At 40.3% G+C, this 24,586-nt stretch overlaps 2 protein-coding genes across 2 annotated transcripts in view; both read right to left on the bottom strand.

The window, feature by feature from the left end:
• The window catches only part of LOC139152724 (UDP-glucuronosyltransferase 2C1-like), a 567,100-nt gene that overhangs the window by 320,737 nt on the left and 221,777 nt on the right, over positions 1–24,586 (bottom strand). The window lies entirely within an intron of this gene.
• Positions 808–24,456, bottom strand: LOC139152709 (pre-mRNA-splicing factor SYF1-like). The gene is made up of 21 exons (XM_070726012.1): positions 24,312–24,456; positions 23,719–23,867; positions 22,614–22,737; positions 21,729–21,926; positions 20,653–20,787; positions 19,374–19,538; positions 18,760–18,904; positions 18,162–18,433; positions 17,414–17,514; positions 16,658–16,733; positions 16,344–16,430; positions 15,845–15,958; positions 15,329–15,415; positions 12,504–12,579; positions 12,172–12,281; positions 11,569–11,772; positions 10,947–11,063; positions 10,474–10,528; positions 9,772–9,898; positions 8,902–9,008; positions 808–2,523 (listed from the first exon to the last, which is right to left on the bottom strand). Exons 1-21 carry the CDS (start codon positions 24,345–24,347, stop codon positions 2,456–2,458), a joined length of 2,553 nt encoding a protein of 850 aa, XP_070582113.1. The 5' UTR covers positions 24,348–24,456; the 3' UTR covers positions 808–2,455.

Raw genomic sequence — 24,586 nt, 5'->3', positions numbered from 1 at the left:
AATCTCTAAAATTTTGTGTGTAATTATGGCAAATTGGGTAGAAAATAAATAATTCCATTCAGTCACACATTTTTTTCATTTAAATTAGTCTCAGTGCAAGAATTCAAAATCCCTGATAACATTCAACATGTTAAAGTTTCCTGGTCTTCCTATTGTGTGTTGCTTTCTGACCTGATCTTATGTCAAAGTATATTTCACTGTCATGAGTACCATTTGACCTAGCTGTGATATCGCAGCGGTACTTGTAGCGTATATCACACGCGATCGGGTTATTGGGGTCATCACCACAAACTGTGGCGATGAACCCAATGACCCAAGCACGTTCGATATACGCCACCAGTACCGCTGCGATATCACAGCTACATTTGACCCAAACTCTAAGTTCTTCAATTTCATCAGAGTCAAAGTAGCATGTATTAATTTTGATAATTTTGACAATATTCTTGTTCTGCCTTACAGTATGTTGAACTGTCCAGTCTTTAGCTTGCCAACACAGCCTGTGAATGTGTACCTCACATTTGTATCATTGACAAATGACTTTCATTCTGGACTAGCTCTAATTCAATTATTATCCAATACATAATGACTGTATATACACTGGCTTTGTAGACAAACTGAATATTGTGTGTTTGAGCATATTGTGGGGAGACAGCAAGAAACTGTACTTGATATATTGCATAGAAATATTGAAACAATTATCGACAGTTGCAGCTTCTGGCCCATTAGTAGGCCTACTTGTTTGGTTTTTTTAATACAGAAAAACATGCATGTTTATTTTTTGCAAGATAAAAGCAATGAAATGTGAAAAATGGTTCTAGATTTTGTTTTATTAAAACTAACATTACAACAATTGCCAGCTAAAAATGTTGTTAGGCAAAGGAAAAAATAGTTTAATTTGATCGTGCAGTGACTTAAGAAAAACTATAGACTGACGATAGGAAAAAATAAAGAATTGCTGTCACAGTGACAAAATATTTGGAAAATTTGAACCAGCTTTTCATCATCATGTCAGTTTACCTGGCCACTCAATACTATGGTAGCTGTTGTACCATTTTTTGATGGATTCTGATGTCACAATCGGTCGGTATCTACATTTCTGGTTCTATCCCTCCTTTTTGAAGAGTGCCATATATTGAGAATGCTTCTACTTTTCTGGGACATATCAAATGTGATTGTTCATGTGCTGGCTCAGTTGATAGCTAAATAAACATGTAGCATTCTTGCGAGCCTGAGCATAACTTCCGTCTGCTGAAGTACGCCTCTTAGCGAGTAGCGCTAAGCTGTTGCCGTAAAGAGGCGCGTGGTTTACGACGATGATATGTAGAAGGATCACTCTGTGTACCATATCAAAATAATCTAAATCCCCTCAGAAAATTTATATTTAATCAACCAAGGTTACAGGTAGTGTTTTGCTTTAATTTTTGATGATATTCTCATTGCTTTTGATCCACAACGCAAACACATTTCTCATTCTTGTCCTTGATTGTTGTGAATTTTTACTGAGCCATTCCCTATACAAATTTCTTTCAAAGTTGTTACAAGGATGAAACCCTAGTTCAAGCACTGCATACATGTTGATAAGTTTTTGACATATCTTCTAATATGGCCACCAGTTGTCAATATTTGTTTTGTTGTAAATTTTCATGTCCAGCGTCATGAGAGACAGCAATTTGTAAACTGATCTCATTCAAAGTTGATGCAAGGACATGGACCTTCTAGTATTGAATACATAGACATGTCTAATTTTTCTCTATGATGCCAATATTGCCAGGTTTGTTCAAGAAAATGCATTGGAAATATCATACTTTTTTAATCAGTACATGACACTGGCTTTCATACAGTTTAACAGACCATCATCCTCTTACACTGTGACAAATGGAGACTATGTCATTGGCATTGACTTGTCTTTTCAACTCTTTTACAAATAAACCTGTATATTTCAGAGAAAACAAATCCAAATTTAACATAAAAATATGCAACATTAGGATTTATTATGCCTACAGAGAGCATATATGCTGTTCTCAATCTTGCAAAAAAATCTGATTTTCCAACACCATCAAACTTGTTCATTTATGTACAACAGACAGTTTATTACCTCAGTTCATTTTATTTAACAAAAACAGGAAGATTCAGAGAAACATGATCATTATACAAATATCCTGGTGCATTTTGTAAACCATCAAGTACAATTCACTTATTCGGTTACTCTAACTTTAAAGTACAATTACACAATGGTATTCTGATACTTGGCAGTTTGGTAAGGCATAAACTTTGACCCTGGTTGACACTTGACCCTTTGTTTGACAGTCAAATATTCCACAGCTAAATTAGTGATGGATTGTTAGTTGGAACTGTTCATTTAGATAGGCTCTGCTCTGATGGTATTTCATGTCTGACAAATAAGATGACAGAAATTATAAAAACTGAGGCTATAAAATGAAAGAAAGTAATTTCTTCAGTCGTCATTTTCTTTCAAACTGCCAAAGATTTCTGACGGTACACTCTTCTTTTCGATTTCCACTTCTGTGAGAAAAAGCGGAGAGAAAAAGTATTTACTGCATGGTGGTAATGAGTGTGCAATGATTTGAAATAAAGCAACAACCATTACTGTACAAGAACATTAGCATGCAATCCCTAACACTCATTGCTTTGATGCTTGGAAGTCATACAGCGCTCATAACCCTATGCTCCCCAACACTAACTGCTTTGATGCTTGGAAGTCATACAGCGCTCATAACCCTATGCTTGCAGAATCAATATTTACATCCATCTCCTAAAATTTTTATCTTATTTTCCTTGGAGTGTTATACTCATTAAAGTTTCTCATGAATTGTTCTCTTACACAGCAATCATTGTTGCAATGTTCTGGACACACAAGGACAAAACTAGATTGCAGTTCAAGTTGATTTCTGACTTCTATTGAGTTAGAATGTGCCCCAGGGACAGATATTCAGACTATCAAACTTTTACAATAATCTATTAGCCTACCACTTAGGGGCGCCTCATTTCGAAGCTTATGGAGTATATAAAGTTTTCACTGCATTAATGTTTGTGAAAATCAAGAATGTAATTTTTTCCCATAGAGATAACACAGGGCTACTAGCCATTTTGAATTTCAAATATTAATAAATATTGGGCAATTTGTTTCTTTAGTACCAGAATTTGCATGGTAGCCCCAAACTTTTATTCTTGAGTTTGAAAGAGAATGGTTAAAAGTTTGCCTGAGAAAAGTTTCAGAAAAAAGTTTACATATTTCAATTTTGAGGCGCAAACTACCTTAACCCTTTTCCTGCCGAGCGCCCCTGTCCGTTATCCTGCCAAGTCGGTCAAAACCGGCCCCCTTTTCCGTGTCTACAGAAGATAGGCTCTCCTGCACGCTTTCCTGCCAGGCATTTGGCGGGAAAATACCGCATTTTCGGGGTACGATTACCGACCATACACGTGTTAGACTTTAAAAATTTTTGCATGCCCGTATAGAGGGGCAACCGCTGATGAGGTTGTGTTGAGAAAATGACGAGGTCTTGGGCGTTGTTTGCCCCGGGGGACGTGCACTTTTATGCCCTTTTCTAGCTTACTTTTGCGGAAGTAAAGCTCGTTCGCCGGCACGCACGTCCACACCGGGGAAACATCACCTCGCTCGTGGGTTAGTAGAAGACCCAGGGGTTAGTGCTATGGGTGCGGCAGCACCCTCAAACCTGTCCTGTTTTGTGTCACTTGGCCACGTACTTTGAACGACTTGGAAGAGTCGCACAGTGCAGTCTGCTTTGACGTAGTGTCAACGACATAGCTTCGCCATTGAAGGAAGGCGTGTACATAGTTTGGCCAGTTCAGTGCACACTTAGCTCGTTAGTGTTACCGTTTCCTAACAGGTTAGTTGTGCAGTTGTTACTAAGGTGCAGTTTTGTACCACCTTAGCTCTGGACAGTGCAACTGCTCTATGCACTAACCCAAACGACAGATGGTTGGTACAACGTCTACGTCGCACGAGCACAGCCTCCGTTGGGCTGTGCCCCTCCCACGTGATACAACGCACGTTCATCCATTACTATAGCGTCCTTACGGATCTGCCAAAAACGAAAGTGGGGGTAAAAACAAAACAAACGAAAATATGCGATCATAGATAGTATTTTATTCGGGAATAATTTACATTATGCCGAACAATAAATCTCGGAGTCTGTCTCGACGTCCGAGTGCATGGTCCGTGTTTCAAAAATTACAATCGGGGTGGCAGATCCGTGTTTCAAAAATTATAATTGGGGGAATTGTACAAAATAATCCGTCTAAACAAAACAAACGAAAATATGCGATCCATAGATAGTATTTTATTCGGGAATAATTTACATTATGCCGAATAATTAATCTCAGAGTCTGTCTCGACGTCCGAGTGCATGGTCCGTGTTACAAAGATTACAATCGGGGGGATTGTACAAAATAATCCGTGTTTCAATTTACAATCAGCGGGATCGTAAAGCACAAACAAACGGCACAACCGTGCTCAAAATGTGATCATGGTCCGTGTTAAGAATACAGTCAAGCCACTGTTAGGCGAAGCTGTCCCCTGTCCGTTATTTACGTCGGGTTCTCTTGCTGATGGGTGTCGTCGGGGCTGTGTGAGTAGAGGTCTGCACGCCAACGCTCCTCTTACCTCGTAGCATCATGCGATGATGAAAAGCCGCAAAACACTCGCCCTCGTGAAGATGAACCCCGCACAGACTACATCCTTTGGACGTCTCAGACAGTCGTCCGCTCGCAGTGGTCTTACCCTCTCTGCTGCATACTTTACAGCATTTCTGCCGCCCCTCCAAACGGCTGACAACGTGCATCGGCTGATTTTGTGGATTTATGTACGAGGCAAGAGAAACGGTGGCCTCGACCTCTCTCACACTGGGCTGCGATCGCCCACAATAACCGCCAATGAGTTGTTTCCCGACACGCAGATGAAACATCTTATGGGTCAGCTTACTATCAGGGTGTACATGCTTGAAGCATATATATGCATTTACCAGGGCAACATCTGTGATTCTTGCGCCCAGTGTGAAAGTACTTGCGCTTCTGGTTGGCTCGGTCGACACCTCCCATGTACCGGCGATAATTATACAGCGACAGAGGCACTTGTCGCTGCTCGTCTCCCTCCCCCACTGGCACGCACTCCAAGGGTGGATAGACCGTATTCAAGATCAGCACCTGAGCGTTACTATCCTGATAAGCAGTGATGTTAAGACGAGAGTCCGTTCTGGTCGTGGCTTTCATATCCCCAACAGACAGAGGAAGGCGCTTCCTCTTACCCGGCGGAATTAATTGAGGGGGCATGGTGCGACGATTACGGCGGTTAAAACTCCCGACCATGTAGATCCCGGTCTCCATCAGCTCTCTAGCAGTAACGACCGTGCTAAACAGGCTATCACAAAATAGGCTGTGATTATATCCACAAAATGGCTGGACCAGCTCCATCGTAATTCTTTTCACCACACCTCGCTCCTGCCGTCTCCCATCAGTCCGATCCTGAAATTTCACACCTAGGTACGGTGCAAAGTTAGCGATGTATGCAGTGCTAGAGTCGCACAGCTGCCATATCTTGAAACCGTCTCGATCAGGCTTATGCGGTAATCTCTGCTTAAATTTAGAACGGCCCTTAAATCGCACCATGCCCTCGTCGATGGAGATCTCTCTACCATCTTATAATTATTTACGCACCTGTCAACTATGGGCTCCATCCATGGATTGATTTTATAAAGGGGATCCTCCTGACACCGACGTCGGCGGCGTGCCTCATCAGGATCACGACGTGGATCGTTCTCTGGGTCTGCCAGATGAAGTAATCGCATAAGCTGCTGAAAGCGACTGCGGGTAATCACAGTAGAAATACCCTGGTTTCTCAGAAAGGGATCGCTAGACCAATAATCCTCCACTGATGATTTACGGTCATACCCATACAGACTAAGACGCCAATGAACGCCTGCACCTCTCGGTAGTCAGCGTTACGCCAGTATTTATCTATCTTCCTAGCGATATATCGCTGGTGGAATTTGGCGTATTTATTAGTCTCGTCCTTTGCCAATCTGATCAGTGTAGCTGGAATAAACTTAAAAAGTAATCGATCTCACGGGAGTGGCTGGGCAAGGTGAAAGTCGGTCCTCTCTCATGGTCAAATCGGTCTCCTCAAATATATTAGCATCGGTAGTTTCCGACATACGCCAGACAGGAGGGGTGTCGTCCTTCGCCAACACAGCAGCAACGTCATCATCGTCGTCAGAGCTTGCCTCACCTACATACTGCCTGTCATAAAAGTCATCGTCCTCTGCCGCATCCTCGTCAACCTCCGAGTCGGACTCAGCGGTGATATCACCGTCGTCTGGGCGTCTGGGCCTGAACTCGCCCGTAGCGGCATCAAGGATCATATCTGGCTCAAAATCAGGTGGGCTATCCTGATAACGAACCCTCCGCACTATCTTTTTCGGCGGGGACATCGCAGCACACGAAACTATGGCAGGAGCGGGCTGGGCAGCCTCTGCTGATGACGAGGACTCAAGCTCTTTCGCACTGGGCACAGGAACCTCTCCTGACGCAGGATGAGGGCTCATGGTGCACGCAACAGGTGGTGTCTCTCTTGGAGCAGCCGGGGGAGAACCAATGGCATCAGCCGTCTCGTTACTCACTGTCTCACTAGCAGCAGCAGACGTAGTCTGTGCAGGTGAAGTATCTCCCACAAGAGCAGATGTAGTCTCTGCAGGTGAAGTAGTCTCTCCCGGAGCAGCCGGGTGAGAACCACTGGCAACCGGTGACCCATCATCATCCTCATCGGCAGAACGATCAGTCTTACGTTTACGCTTACCACTGGGTTTTTCAGCCGGAGATAGCTTCGCCTTACGGGAGCGTTTCTTGCCCGACTTCTTAGAACGTTTACTAGGGACATCACAACCATCGCTACCACTACCGCCCGGAGACTCTGCATCTTTGAGCTTCAGTCGTCTGCTCGCCTTCAGAAAACTTTTGCGGTCCGTCAAGCCTATGTCTGGAACAGTGTCGACAGACTAGCAGGTCCCACCCTTTTAAAGCCACAGGGAAACAAAGCCCTGGACATGATTGGACGCAGGGGTGTTTATATATGCAGCCACCTGTTATTATAATGGACCTACGGCAATCAGTCCACCAACCGGCGCTGACATTCCTACCCGTCATGTAAATTGCCTGTCCGCACCATTTGATATGCTAATAATACTCATTTGCAATGCAAATCCCTCGAGCACTTAGCATAACATAGTCAATGTCATTAGCATCTCAACTTGACATTCCGTCCAGCTGGGTACGTGGCATGCGCACCTGCCACCCAAGGACGTTGGCCCAAGCCCATGTTTAGTACAGGTGGGAAACCCGTATCTTTAACCTCACGTCCCTTCTAAGTACGCCTGCGCAGGGCGTATTGTCATCCAAGTCGGTGACAAGCCAACCCGACAGATCGCCCATTAAGCAGTAATGGACTGGCCGTCTCGTTCTTGTACGGCAACGAACAGTGCTTCAGCGGCTTGTTTAGGTCATAACAGTCGCCTGCCGAGCGGCTTACCCAACTAAGGTGGTCAAAGATGAAGGATGCCAAAATTGTCAACAGCTGTCTCGGCCTCGTCCGTTGGGCATACATGGCTCCTTCAAATAACGTGGCCAGCACGTCTACGTCATCAGCGGTGATGACGACCCGTCATTGACGCCCGAGTGCGTAAAACTCGGATAATCAATATACCGACAGGTACCTCTACCTGAGTCGGTCATACTACGGTATAAACCAAACACAGGTCTGCTAACTCCCGTTAGACTCGGCCGTTAGCCGAACTTCACAGGGACAACATAGGCGTAACAAGTCCGTGAACAACGGTTCACGCACCTAACCGCAGCCGCCAAGTCGGTGAACAATGGTATCAATTTTGAGGCCATGTTCGTGAATGGCAAGGCTGAGGCGGTGTGTTTCGTTGCACGGCTTGAACGTCTAGAGCCAAGTGCAGCCGACAACGTCCGACATCTGAGTGGGTAGTCTTTTCGAGAAGGTAACAAGTCGGTTAAAAGCGGTGGTTACCCTTCACAAATGTCGCTCAAGTCCGTTCGGATCAGTTCCATGTCAGGGACTAATCAAGCCGAGTCCGTCAAATCCGTCCGCACTTCTCGTCAATCAGGACTAAGTCCGTGATTTTCGTCTCGCACCATTGGCAAAAAATTGCACCGCCAGCTGAGGCGGTCTTAGGCGGTTGCCTTACAGATTAGCGTTGCCGAGACAGTCAATTTCGGCCGCAATCTATGTAGTGCCTCAGAGCCAAGTTAGCCCAAACTCCGCTAGGATACGTCACCGTGCTAACCTGCCAAGTACGCTACTCGTCCCCCAAAAAAAACCAGTCCCCCAACGGGGTGGGGGACTGGCTGGGTAGCTTCTGCACCTTTCCCTGTCATTGGACTCTCTGTGAACCCATTTCGAGAGCAAACGCCGTTCCTCGCCCAAAACCTGTCCTCGAACGACCCCTAGCGCGAGCAAGGGTTTGCTACACGTAGTTCCGTCGACTAGGCAGGAAAGGGGGTACCAAAAAGTAGCCCGATTTCCACCGCCTTGGCAGGATAACGGCCGTGGCTGCTCAGATTCTAGCTACACTGAATTTCAAGCGGATTTTCACCGACTTGGCAGGAAAAGGGTTAATATATCATACACTCATACATTAAAATATTCTAAAGGCATGTGTTTTACTAAACAAAGAAGACTCCAGTGAATGTGAAACAGATCAGCATTGTCAGTTGCTGCTAAATCTATGCAAGGTCGGCACTATAATATACGTTTCAACTTTGTGAATATACAACTTATAAAGCCCAACATCATGCATATAACATCACTGACCAGTGGTCTCACGCAAATACCATATAACTCACCATCCGGGCCTTCATCACTGTCTTCATCATCATCATCAATGTTGATTTCCTCTGGGTTGACAGTTTTGACTGCCTCTTCCATCTGCTCGTCAGTGGTTTTTCCACCACTAAGAAAATATCAATGATACAATATATTGTTAGTCCTAACATTAATTGAATGAAATTTAATCTCTCTCTATGAGAGATCAGATTTGCCATATTTATAAAGCAAGTTTATCATCGTAAGTGCCTTCTGCCTTTGCGCACTTCTAGCGTTATGATGTAATCTTGTCACCATTAAATTTTGTTGTAATGTTTGGTTGTCTATGACACAGATCAACTTACGGAGAGATACATTCACAGTAGGTGCCATATGATTTCAGATATCAAAATTGATAATTCCTCTCATCATGTTCCTATCTTCCCAAGAAAACAGAAAGGAACACTGACTGGCAGTTTAATGGGATACAGTCGTCAGAACTGTGCTCAAAGGTCGTATGGGACCCATACGACCAATGGCAACACTGTATCCAAGGTATGGTGGTGATTGATAAAAGTTAAAACATGTCTTTCATAATCTACATTGTATAATTTAATGTTGCAACTATGACAATGAGGTGCATCTTGACATTGTGCACGAAATACATTGTTTGTAAACAAGAAACTTGCATAGGTGCAGTTCTGACGACCGTTTCCCTTTAAAGCAGGCCAGAGAGAGACACCTTTGACCACCAGTCTACGTACTTCGCTATTTTGTTTGGAGTGATATGAACATTGCAAGGTAAACTGAAAGTGTTTTATTAACTTTGATATCTGACAGAATATGATACTCACTGTACAGTATCAATACAGGTTAGGAATTGATGAGTGGCTTGATGTACAGAAACATACCTGACAAAGAGAATGTCCTTCTTAAGCAGTGGTTTGTCAGCTTTAGCTTCAGCAGCCAGGGCATGTGCTCTCTGTTCCAGTAATTTCATCTCATCTCCACCACTGGATCCTGGTGCCAAGTCTGATACTGTATAACAGAAAGCAGGTATACCCATGTCAATGTGTTAGATCATGCTCGTAGTGATGGCATCACATTTTTGTTTAAGTAGAATGCGCCATGGGGACAGATATTCCGGCTCTCAAATTGTTACAACTCTTTTCTGTTCTTCCATTTGCGTGGGGCTCATTTTAAAGCTCTTGGAGTGAGAAAGATTTGTACCATCATAGTGTTTTTGATAATGGAAAATTATATTTTTCTCCATAGAGAAAAGGGATGGCGGCCATTTTGAATTTCAAATATAGGTATATGTTAGGTAATTTGTTTTTCTAGTTCCAAACTTTGCGCGACAGCCCTGAACTTTAATCTTGATTTGATAAGGAAATGGTTGCAAGTTTCATTGAGGAAAGTTTGAGTAAAAGTTTAAGTCTTTCACTTTCAAGGCGTGCATTACTTTAATCTTGCACTGAGTAATCTTCCTTCTTTTGTAGAATATGGTTTAGATGTGTATTGATGTGTTGAAGCTCTTTGGCAAAAGATGGTTTGTGTGAGGCAATCACACTACATAGAAACATCTCAGTCCACAGAACACCTGTGAGGCTTACCTGTTCCGGTTCCTGTTCCAGACGCTGCCAACATTTGTGCTGACATGAAATTCACCTGACAATGTCAAAAAGTAAGTAATATCAGTGTATAGTATCGTTATCAAATTAATATCACTTCAAAACTTCCATAATGTTTTGCAGCAACGTTGGTGAAACAAACTCATGGCCTGTGGCAGCTGTGCTCAAAACTGTCCCAAATCCTCTTAAAACAGATATTTCAATGAGCGTTGAATTGTTGTAAACACATGCAACTCATGATGTATCTTGAATTAACATGTACATACTGGTATTTCGTTCATTACATATGTTCAAAATTCAATCAAAGATTAGATTGCCGTGGAAAAGTTGTAATGGAAGCCGTACAGCTACAACAGGAGAGTCCAACGATGCATCGTTATATTCCAATATTTCAATATGACAGTGAAGAATTAATTATACCTCTTCAAAATGAGATCATTTCAAGATAATAATACCTGTGTATTGTACGTTGCCTGAACACTTCTCTTGATTCGTAACATCTCTCTCACTGTGTCTTCATTTCCATGTTTGATTTCAAACTCTTTCCACGTCTGCCAAAAACTTGGTGTCACCTGTAATCAAAAATCCTGTGTCATTGAATAGGTCTGTCGCTGTAATCAGCTTCAATGGTTTTCAATATTTTGTTTCGCATAGAAACTTTCCATGACATTCCAACCAGATGGAGTGTGGTGAGTTGCTATGGATTCAATCCTTGGGTAGGCTTTGACTGAGCATATAGCTGTCCAATGTATTCAACTCTACATATTAAAAGTTCAGATTGCAATTAAGTACAGATTAAATTAACAAGCCCAACATTGGCATTTCAGCTTGTTTGTATAGAAGCAGATGATGAAATTCTCAGCCTGCGTACATTAACCTATACTTCGTGAAATGTTGTGGTCTTGGAATTTCAAAATTTGTCACAAACATTTGTACTAGGAACTGAAAACATGAAACTCACCCAGACTATGAAATAATAGCTTTTAGAAAGTTATGAACTAATAAATACTAGGAAAAAATTTAAGGCATTCCTAAAAACTTCTGGACAATAACATGAATTATGGAATAGCAACTCACCCTTGGGTCACACATCTGTGAGCAGTGACCGTATATTGCCCTAGCACGGTCAATTTCACCCAGTTTGCGTTCTAGGTCAGCAAAGCGCAGACACATCTCCCTTGCCTGGTCATTGGTGAGAACCTCAATGGCCTCTTCATAGATAGGTCTGGTATGGGTCACTCCATAGATTTCAGCAGCTCTCTTGATGTAAATATTAAACATCTGGAAAAGTAAAGTGTACCAGTAAGTAAAAAAGTGTCCCAGATCTCTTTTGGGTGACAGTGAAGCAGAAGATCAGTGAATCACCAAACAAGATAATAAAGAATGACTGCATGACTGCTGGATTCTTTTACCTTTTCATAAGCAGGTTTTGGTACATTCCAATTGTTTTCAATAGGGTAGGTGGACCAACACATATGAAAATGGGGGTGAGACTGTCAATTCACTGCTTGAAACTCTGGAACACTTCAGTCCCTTATTTTTGCCAAAGAATGGAATTCATCCAAGGCGGAAAAATGGGACCAATGGCACCTGCTATCTGAATATTGTTTTTTCAAAGTCACATCACAGGGAAAATATTTGCTTGGTGAGGAAAGTTTGTTGGATGTTATGTTTACCTACCTCATATTGTTCCTCAGGAAGGACAGCCTTGGTGGCTCTTTCATAGACAGCCATAGCATGCCTGGCTAGACCAAAATCTTCTTCTAGTTTTGCATACAGTAGGTAAATTGCTGTTGGAATGTATATGAAATAACATTTAATTACTGCTTTGGTAAGTTTGTATTGATTTCACCCCATACTCTCTTAAAAGTATGGCTTGCATACAGAGGTTACATTGACAGGGGTCAACCTGACACCAGAGGTGAAAGTCTGGGCCATTTGACGGATTTTAGAAATTTATGGTATTTGTTTTGCATATCCAAAATTCACGAGACAATGGAGAAACTACTTACATTTGGCAAATTTTGGTGGGCAACCATCAAGGCACTGTTCAAATAGGTCTCTGCTTCTTTCTAGCTTCTTTCCACCCTGAAGAGAAATTCCAACACCGATGTGGAGAGAATATGTTAACACTCTAATCCACATTATGGGTTAAATCATCATATTATGTCAAAGTCACCCAGGGGCCAGGGTTCAAAGTGTTAATCCATGGACATTTTAACCCTTTTCCTGCCAGACAGTAATAACTGTATCACTTCCCCATCAGCCGAGTCAGTAAAAAGTGGTATTGAGCCAAAACATGACGTATTTTCACCCACTTGGCTTGGTATGTTATAGCATCTTTTGTCCAAAAAAAATGAACTTTACAGTATTATGTTTTCAACAGCCTTCAAATGTACAGTATTATGTTAAAATACATCATATGGAATACATTGTGTTTCATTAATTTTAACCATCTTGACCTGGTGGTGAAATATGGACTTGGCAGGAAAAGGGTTAATACTGCATTTGTATTTGAACACTTGAACAGAGTCCTTAATTTATTCATCCCTCTGATTCCTCAAAACTGAATACCAGTAAGTTGATTTTCAATGGTACCAGATACTTCATGATCACTGATGGCAATGAAACTTAAAGTGTGAGTCCTGCCACATTTTGAGACTTTTTCGTTTGACTTGGGGCATATACTATAGTTCTGGTTGTCAATGAAATTGGTATTAATAAAACAAACATTTACACACAAACTGAAGCTTATTTGAGCGGTTTTTAGACGGTTGTATTATGTTATTTCGACGAAAACACGGGAAAAGTTGCACTTTTCGATTTCCATCATGGCGACATTTTCCGGAAATTGCCGAGCTCGCCCCGTTTTGGCGCAAGTAGCTGTGACGTCACTAATAGAATGGGTGATGGTGACTTCGTGCATTGACTATGGAGATAGTGATAATTTCATGAGTGAAAGCAGTGCAACTGAGAATATCATCGTCACAGAAGATATGACAAAGCTGTTCAGAATTACAGGCCTGCAAATTTTAACAGTCGGAACCTTAACCTAAACGAGAACAAGAGCGGAACTCTTGTTGACCGTCGCGTCAGTGACAACCCACCGTGACCACAGTCAACACACCAGTGCACTACCATACCACAACCGCAAGCTAACAAAATATAATATAAGTCTGGAGTTGCCATCCCACCTTATTATTACTTCTCAACACAAATTGCCTCGTTCAAAATCTGTATATAAAAATTTGAATTACACCATGACGCTTGTAGATAAATGAAGTAGAGGTCAAGTTGAAAATTGTCCACCGTTCATAACACACATCTTTCCTATCAACAGCTGGAAGTGGAACAGGCTGAGGGTCATGTTAGCATAAACACCAAAGGTAGTAGTCTCGCCGCAAAATCTTCAGTTTGGCGTTATAAAACCTCACATGAACATTGGCACTTTTAAAATATGTGACCGTAAAGACATGTCTAGCCAAATTCTCGGGAAGAGATAAATTAAAATTGACATGATGTAAATATCGGGCACACTGGCACCCGAGGCCGGGCGGCTCAGCCGGCCATTTCTGTGACGGAGTGATCAGCTACGCTTCCGCAGTTTTGTTTCTTGATTAAGTGTCAGCGATATAAAGCACAGTGTTCATTGTTTCATGACTGCGAAATTCTCAAAGAAGCTAAAATATTTTAGGGGAGACTTAGTCGAGCAGAAGGGAACAGATGACGACAACGCGACTGCTTCGTCAACAGTATAAACTTCTTTGCTACACGTTGTGTCACTGTTACAGGCAGCGCCGTGCTGTATTATACACAACCTATCGTTCAGTCTCGCAAAGAGTCAGTCAATCACTACGTAAACTATTTAGGAATATAAAATTAGATATCTCCTAACGTTACTAATTATAGAGTCACACATGCATGAGATCTAGTACTTGTATTCATTTATTTATTTACAATCACTGTCGTAAAGCATCTGAATCGGCGATCAGTCTTGGGGGATGTAAACATGGCCATACTTCTCCGCGGCCCCCGCATCCTTGACATGTTTTGGGCAACCTGTCGCAGTCTTGCTGCTGTTCTCACTCTTGTCCACAGTTGATGATGATACACGCGAAGCTTTCTGGTGACAATGGTCGTACTGGTACGGCATTGCGATTACATAATCGATGTAGTAACTCCAGGAATTAAAGTCTATCTTACCGTACATCTGGCTTCCGAACCGTGTTTATTCTAAGTCACGGCTCTCGAAAATGTGCACCGCAGAAAACGCTTGTCTGAATGCCTCTTTTCCGACCCTTTCTTGTAATTTTGTCAAATGCGGCTAATACATCCTAAAATGCAATAAACTGACAATGGCTGCAGTTACTTCAGCCACCAAAGGCGTAACTTCTCACCATGTTGAAGCCACAGCGGTAAGCATTCGCTATGGCCGAGGTGAACACACTCACTCGTACATTCTATTAGTTACGTCATTTCCGGTGGCAATGCCGGCGAATTCCGAAACGACCCGAATGGCAGCTAACTTCAAAGTCGCACAACATATTACATTTTAATAATATTTAACCGCGTCGTTTCATTGGGGTGATGCATTTATTTGATAAAGTAGGGGTGGCAAAATCATATAGCATGGCTCATTTTAAGCAAAATTAACTTTGAATTTATGCGGGACATACACTTTAATACATCTCTAAAGAATGCCTAAAATGAAGATTCACTGACAAGAGATAATAGTGAATGAAATTAGTATTCAGAGTTGTCATGGAAGCCACCATAATATCATGACACACTATTGTGTTTTCACAGAAAGTAATGTCTTAACATCTATTGTACTTACATATCTCTTGATGAATTTTGTCAGGTAGGTATTCCAAATATCATAAACGTTTGGCCATCGGAATAATGCTATGCCACGTTCATATGCCTTGGGAAAAGAAAATATTAATATAGTTATACTTTGTAAGACTTAAAAATCTGCCTGTCTCTCACTACAGCCCAAATGCTTTGTCTCATGGTCAAATCTTGCCTTTTGTTGTTTCTCTGACCCATTTGAAAGATATTTGAAGAATAGTTTGTTAGATGAGAGGACATTTTTGACACTTTCTTGATTTCTAAACAGTAAAGTTGAATATACTTTATTCCTTTGTGATCCTATTCAAATCCTGGTCAGTTACAAAGAGTGATATAGTAATTCTTACTCCAATTGATTGAACAATTGTCCTTGATATCACTGTTCTGACAAAACAGTGAGTTTCCACAAGTAATGAGACTGAAAACACCAATATACTGTGCAGTAAAACTTTTACCCTTGCACGAGAGCGACATCTACATGTTGAAATTGCTGTACTTTTACCTTGAAAGCTTCTTCAAAGTAGTTATGCTCTTCTAGAAACATTCCGTAATTGATAATGATCTGTGGAGTGGCTATTTTCAGATCTATGATTCGATCATAAACAGCTTTTGTTGACTGCAGATAGAAGAATCAGAGAAAACATCAAATGACATATAATTATAACAATTCAACATTGAAAGCAATGAGAAATTTAAACTTGAAAATAGAGCAAAATAAAAAAAATCTTTTTTAAATTCACTCGAACACTATCATATTTTGGGAGAACCTTCTCATCCATGGTGATACGCTAGTGACATACAGGTTTTCTAACTGAATGAACTTTGCATAAAGAATGTTGGAGTCACAATCTAAAATGAAAAGTATCTACAGTACACACTTTCATTAAAAGTACTTTTCAGCAGATAATGGAAGTCATACTGACTTCAACAAGTACACAGAAAAAGGGGAAACACTTGAATGGTGTCCTGTACACAGAAAAAAATTGTTTTATCAGTTGTACCTTGAATGTTCCAAAACTTTCTTCCAAGTCAGCATACAATGACCAGACTTTGAGGGACTTGTATAGCCTCTTCTGTACAGGTTCACTCTGAGAAAAACATCGAGAGAAAAAGAGCTCATACATGAGCAGGGGCTTACACACTAACAAGTAGGCTAATTGAAGTGTGATGTAGCATGTGTTGACAAGTATGGAAATAAATAATAAATATTTCAAGTGGATTGTTCTGGAAAAATATATGCACAAGTGACACCTGTTGAGCTTTGTTTCATAGGAATGTATCTTCACAGACATGTTTGTCAGGTAATTTTACTCACCTTGTCATGGTAGGCAACTTTCCTTGAAGGCATGGCTGTAGCTCTCTGCATTAGCTTCAAGCACTCGTCATAGTTCCTGTTCAAATTAAAAATAAGACATAGTCAAAAGGTAGAACGCAAAACTTTACTCTAATGGTTGCAAATGTCAATATATATACAGATTTAGTCCTTTTACACTAGTATAATGAATGATTTTTATTCATGATTTGCATGTTCATATTAAATTTGTTTTGGTCAGTTGTACGTTTGTGTGTAATTGTATATTTTCTATGATCTGTGGAGTCCGTAATTGGGAAATACTTCATATTGGTCATTTGGCTAAATAAATAAATAGATAAATAAATAAATAATAAATCAATCAATCAATCAATCAAAATGACGACAAAAGTTTAAATCCTTTAAATCCTTCAACCCTCCTCTGATAGTCCTGTATTCTTTCTGCAATATTCACTGCTAGGCCAGACAACAAGAGTGGCAAAATCACCGGTCAAAAGGAAAGAACTGATGTCCAATAACAAACTCCTTATATTCATTCGCAGTGCATTACAAATATAGCAATTATTAAAATCACCCCATATATAAACTTGCCAGAGACTTAACAGATTAACCAACAAAAAAATCCCATAAATGATAGAAAATACCACAGCATAATTATTTATCAAAAATATTCAAAGAGCTAAAACTATCAGATCTTACTGATGATTCAGTTTGCAGCTTTTTATAACATTTATGGATAAAAATAGAACTTTTGCTTACTCATGTCTGATTTCCATCTCTGTCCATTCACACCAAACACTTGCCAGGTCTTCAACTTTGACATATGGAACCTTGGTACCTTTCTCAAAAATAACTCTAGCCTACAGGTCAACAAAAATACACTCTTGTATGTATGTCACACATTACAGTAAAAGAAAATTGTGACTCTATAGGATTCAGTATTATTGTCCCTGACAAACTGGGAATCGTTCCAACAGAAGGTAATATTATTATCTACCAGTATTTTGTGATTGCTATGTAGTTCAAATTTCAATATTAGCAATGATAGTAAGATACTTAGATGTTATACGCAGCTGGGTTTCCTTGTGCTGTGCTGAATGCAAGTTGCATGGTTCATATGTGAACATAAACTTTCTAAGTCACATCGGCTAGGCAATACTGGCTTTCCAGTCCAACCCTTGCATGGCCCACAGTTCCTGTGTAGAATTCATCTACAGGATCAACTGCATCTCCAGGTGTTAAGGCAAAGTCCACAGAACATTTCTGCCCCATTTTGAGCTGATATGAATATTTATAACCATGGTGAGCGCTTTGAGGTGGTATCACTTGAGGGCATGTACAGAAGAAATGAGACTGTTTGATTCACATGGTATCTGTGATGTGTTGCACATTGGCCATCACATCATTCAGTTGGGGGGGGGGGGGGGGTGGGGGGCAAGACTAAGGCACATGGTGATCAGATCAAACTACCCAAGGAAGCAGCAACAACGGGTTGCCACAATATTACCTCAGCTAACTGCTCATGCTGTTCGTAGTATTTTGCAAACTCCACCCACAGTGTGTATAGCTTTCCTGTGGCCAGCTGTGGGTCTACAGTCTGAACTGCCTCAGTGTATGTGTTGATGATGTCCTTGGGTTTACCCTCAAACAGCTTGACTCTCTTGTGCCACTCGTGGACATTGTGGGGATTTTGCCGAAGCAGGACGCTGTTCAGAAGCAGAGGTCGTCTGTCCATGAGATTTTCAAACCTCTCCAGTCGAATTTCAAGGTCAATGTCATCTGTATGATTACAAAGGATGAACTTGTCATGCTCTAACATAGTGTATGTGATACATTAGTTTTGTAAAATATCAAATACTAAAAGTTTCAGTGTAATCAACCACTTCTTTGTAACTTGAAAATCCCATACGACTGTTCGGCAGTTTTACATGTAGAAGGTACTGTATATAGCTCCCTTGCCATCAATGTAAATCGGCATCAGTGATCACTAATTATATGTCGTGTCAAAGTCCATATAGGCATATAGTGAACAAAATATTGGGTCAATACATGGATGAGTAGAAATATTGTGCTTAGTTCAACATTATTCTATCTAAAGTACTGACCATCTTCAGTATTTCCTAATTCAGCAGTTGTTTCCATTTTGGCACTGATCATGCTCTCTTCAAACTGTGCATACGCATCAAAGACTTGGGTGAAATCACGCACTGTGGTCACGGTCTGTATTGATTCCTCATAGATGTCTCTGGCCTAGCATGCAAATGTACAAAACAGTGATTTTAAAATGTGCCGGCACAACGTTGAAGGTTACCCTCTGACTGTAAGGATTGTCAGATACATATTACATCTGACACGTATGTAAAGATTACAACACCTACATGAAGTTAACTGCTGCTTTTCTTTGTCTTGGATACAGTAAAAGGCACATTTAGACCAGTATTAGATTTTAGATTACAAAATCAGAGAAATTTCTTACAGTTTGTTGTATATATGGCAAGCCTGCTGAAATCTGTGACAAAATGTTGTCCAGTATGTTTGCAGTGATCATTATCAATCAATTAAACACATGCTTCAATGACTAAATACCATTAAAGAGACATGGGACGTTTATAAAATCATGCAAAGGCCATCTATTGAATTCTGTAAGTTTAATAACTACAAGTTGCTGAATAAAATTTTACAACATTCAATCTGCCTCCTTGAAGAAGACGTGGGTTACCTTCTCAAAATGTCCACTCCTGATGTAGTAATCAGCCAGTGAACACCAAAGCTGGCCTCTTTCATCAGTGAAACGTTTGATACCACTTCTGATGATAGGGTCAACTTTCAACGAAGACACCTTCTTTGGATTCTTGCAGATAAGGTCACACAGGTCATGCCACAGCTGTTGATGGAAATTTGGACTTCTTGTTAATTGAAAATTCTGAAATTTACTTTGGGGTTGATGAAATCCAGAAGCTTACGATCAAGGACCACAATTTCTTTGATGGATATGTATGATGAAGAATAGATGCATGCTATGCAAAATTAGATTGTACGACTTCTGGATTTATTTTGATATCTAGGTCTGAGGATCACCAGTGATTGAGGTAATGGAATGTATCTGTATTTGATTACCATGGTACATGCCATAAATACAAATGATGAATATCAACTGATCCCATTCTGCTGTTGTAATATTATACCTGTAGCAAACAGGACCTTATGAAACAAAATGCAGTTTGATGCAACATTCTGTAAAAACACTTGATCTCATGTTCTGGATTTGGTAGAAAGAGTAAAATTGGCTGCTGGCTAAGATTTGTATATGAATAAGTAAAGTGATATTTTGATCTGTGGGATAAGTATTCATCTCATGCTGTGTCCAGAATACTGATATTGTTGTAGAATGGTGGATGGGTGTCATCAACTTTAAAATGTCATTTGAAATGGTTTGAGTACTCAGTAATATCTAATGCTCTCTAGTGAAAAGGTGCAGTACATGCCATGTGATGGCATTACAAATATATCAATCATATTAACTGTGGTTTTATGAAGAGTAACATGGTGTACTTTACAAAGTATTATCTAGTCATCATTTTTTAAAGATTACAAAAAGAAGATAAGAAAGTGCTGTGGTGTTTATATATAGAGATAATACGACACGCTGCTATCCTACACAGTGCAAAATATGTTATGGTAAGTTCTCTGAGCCAAAACAACACACTACTAATGCACAATTATTTTCTTGGATGGAAGAAAACTTTGCTACCTTTATTATTTATTTATATACAAATGTTATTTTAAAATCTTGTACAAGAGTTCAGAAAGCTTGTAGCCTTGGAACACAATGACAGCGCATTGTAACATGTCCACCCCCAGTTCCCTGTACACAGCTCCACACTCTCCATAGGTAACAATGGGTTTGGGCCAAACCATAGTGCTGAAAGGGATAATGGACAGAAGAACAGAGTGATGAGGCACAGCATATATAAGATTGTAGACTCCACTCTTCTTACCTGGTGGTTTGACTTGCCTTCCTTTGAAACAAAATCTTCCTCATTCACAATGTCATAAAGACGAACTGCTGCTTCATCCAGCCTGTCAATGTTCTTCAAATATTCTATGTACTCCTCAGCATTCTCAGGCAGTAACTTTGTAAAACAACATTTGAAGAAGACACATTTTAATTAGCTCCTGTGATTTTACAATACAGCCAAAGGTCTCCTCAACATAATTGTTTCAGAAATTGAATACATGTATCGTGATTTTCATGAGATTTATGACAGTGAATTCTATCATTGCACCACTCAACACACTATGGCTACCTAAACTGACAGTATTGCCACACCTAATCTCAATAGAAAGACCACTTCTTCAAAGTAGTAATTTTTTTCTTGGCCCCTTCTGACTGTATATGTAAAAAGTTATTGAAATGAGCCCTTTCAACATTAAGTGCCTTCCATGCTATTTTATGATGTGGCTTTACAACTCTGCCAAATGACCTCTTTTTGACACGTTTGATTTCTCCATGCAAATGGTGATTTTATGAAGGCTAACAAGCAACAGGCAGCACTTAAAAGTTGTAAAAGGGAGAGATCAAATGTATTAGTAGCGGTGTTTACAAAGTAAGTACAGTCAGTGTTGATATTAAACGTGACTTAAGAATACAACACCCTCATTCTGAGACAGTAGATCTCTATGACATGTGTGTACAACAGTTCTAAAGTGCCATAGGAAGGACAGGCAATGCTGCCTACCCAAGGTTGAGCTAAGAATGTGCTCTGGGTTTCAAGAATATCAATTTTTTTACCTGGACCTGTCACTTTACCATTCTACCAGTCTCTATATGTACTTATATGGTGAAGAATGTATAACAGAACTTGCAGATTAGACAGAGTAACAGGTCTCACGTTGATACTAGTCTACAAACCACCAGCACTGTATAGGTTGACTGACTTCTGTACAGTCATCATCGCCCGGCAGATTTAAGATCACCAATATTCTAAATACTGAACACATTCATTACGGCAGAAACAATGTCCGTATAATTTGAAATAAATTTGTGAAGTAAACAATTCTTATGACACCTCACCTTCATGTACCTACGATAGACCCTGACAGCAGTCTCTGGCAGTGGAAGATTTCGTACAAATTTTAAGTAGAGTGGCCATATTCTATGATGCTGAGTGATTGGAAGTGCTCGTAATGCCCTGTCAAAGGTCCTTCTAGTTCTGGTTATTTTACACTGGTCCATCAGAAACTGACAGTAGTCCAACCAGATCCTCGGCATCTGTGAAGAAGAACCCACAAAATCCATAAGTATGAGAATTACAGATTCAACAATAAAATGAAAATGATATTAATGACAAAGTCCATGATGGCTGCGAAGGAAAACTATTTTATGGATCCAAACGTGATGACCACAAAGCCCCTGGACAACCTGGAATTGACAACAGTAATAGCTTTTGATATTTTCATTACAATTTTGTTATATAAAACGAAGATGGTGAAAATTTTTCTTACACCAAGAGCTTGAAAATGAGCCCCAATAAGTGGTAGATCAGAAATGAATTGTAAAAGTTGGACAGTCCGAATATCTGTACCCGAGGTGCATTCTACCTCAAGTTTAAACACCTGGAAGTTTGACATGATTATGGGAGAAGAGAAAGAAACTGTGTGTTGAACAGAACAAAAATGCTGGTAAATAATGTACAACAATAGTGTGACATTTTCCCCTTCAAGTTACTTATGCTTAGATGCAAACCTAGTCTTTCCTATCGTAAAGTTGGACCTTTATATGCATAGAGACAGGGTGAAATACAAAACTAATGTACTACAAGGTTTTGTCGTAGAAGTAATTCCTTCTTGTTCCTTGTGGTAAACAGTACTGAGTCAACATCATTTATATGAATGGCTGAAGAAGGATAACACATGGTTTCAGATCCAAGCAAAGAATTCTGTAAGTCCCTATTATTACCTTATGCATAAAGACAAGGGCTCTTTCATGTGCATTGTTGACATCATCATACGCTGGGTCAGTGATACATCGGCCTTTAACATGCTTCCTTCGATGTTTCAGGTAATTGTACCAAAGTTTGTAACTGTTGATTGATAAAAATTATATGATTAATGAAATACAGACAATTCTACTATGCAGATCTGCTATGACGCCTTTCATTTCTATTATTACAACAAACATTATTCTAACACTAATCTACTTACCACCAGATTATGTATGGGGACTCACACACTTTCTTTGGAAAAATCAGTGATTTATTTTACTTCGTGTTCCTTTTGCAGTAAAAGTTATCGGTATCAGAGAAACATTTTGAAAGCCTCTGCAATATTTTGACTCTTATCATTATTTTTCCTCAGCATTGTGTTCATAGTGAAGCTTGGTTGCACCGGATCTCTGACCTGGACTTTGCTTAGTTGTGAATATGCAGCTGTGCTGTGGCATATCAATCACACTCAGGTCATGGGTCATTGCCACAGAACCGCTACAAGCCAACCCATAGGCTTAATTAACAGTTTACTACTACACCGGTACACGATTGCTGTTGTTGACTTAAAAAAAATAATGAAATATATTAGTCTTTTAATAAATCAATCTGTATCTGCTTTATCATTGACTATCCATGACACATTCTCTACTCCTACTGATTACCCAAACGATAAGAACATGTATTTTCAACCATTTCCCCCAAGCAATCGCCAGTTTCTGCTTAAATTTGAACATTTTACCTGCAGCATATTCAATGTGTTGTATGCGAGAGGGCAAATGTGTCAGATACCGTCGACAGCTATTCAAAGACTAACGTATTTAACTATTTTGTGAGCTATTGATAAAATCAGCAACACCAATTTATGTCGTGGTAAGGTACCAGATACAGCCTATGGGTTGGCTCGAAGTTCTTTGGCAATGACCCCTGACCTGAGCGTCGTCGATGTGCTTCAGCACAGCCTTATATTCACAGCTGGGATTTACTGGGCTTCAATTGTCTGGACAGAAATGAAAGGCCCATATTCAACAGCAACTGAGAATCCAGGGATCTGTATTCTCCGTGTACAGTATAGTTTACCTTCCTGGCAATTCCTTCAATGCTCTCTCATAGACAACATTGATAGCTTTTGCAGGTCCTTCACTCTTGTGCTCAATGAATCGCAACCAGCACTTTACAGAGTAAGGATTTCTCAATATCTCCTCTTCATAGGGTAAATCATCTTCTTCCTGTTTGTCGAGAGATGAGAACTTTCATATCATTTTACAATCTTTTATTTTTTACATGTAAATAGATAACAGTGTGATCAAAACTTTGCTAACATTGTTCACTATCTATGCTAGTGTACATATCCATGTCTTCATCGAACGTTTCCATATAAAATTGAGCACCATACAGCTAAACCATTCAATCACATCCCAACTTTATGAGGAAAACCTGCGAGGCCTGAGAAGTTGATGTGATTTATTACATTCGGTATTGCACACTTCACTGAATCATCCTGTCGATGTCGGAGCATGGAGGTAATAGCTCCATGGTCGGAGAGACCAGGCTGTTATGGTGTGTAAATATGTGTATATGATGAGTGTACATAGTGAGGAGGACATGTGCAGAAGATGCGATCAACATGTATGTGTGAGCAAAACGCGATGGCAAACGAGTAATGCACTTACAAAGAAAATATCTGTTCTCTCCGGTGCGATCGGCATGCCTGCATCGGTTCGAGAATACTTCGATATAGTTGTAAGTTTCCGTACGAACGATTTGTCAACGACTTCGAAACGTCTGTCAGTCACTTTGTGACCGGAAATAGTAATATCTCGTGAAGGTCGTGAAACTGCGAGACTTGCTAATGCCCAATCAAATGCCGAACAAACGAGTGACCCACTTTTTATCTGCCTCCAATGAAAATTGAGCTCTTTCAGTAGCCAATCCAATTTGTTAAGCA

This window comes from Ptychodera flava, chromosome 16 (assembly GCF_041260155.1).
Source record: "Ptychodera flava strain L36383 chromosome 16, AS_Pfla_20210202, whole genome shotgun sequence".
Lineage (NCBI taxonomy): Eukaryota > Metazoa > Hemichordata > Enteropneusta > Ptychoderidae > Ptychodera > Ptychodera flava.
This window is presented reverse-complemented; position numbering and strand designations above follow the sequence as displayed.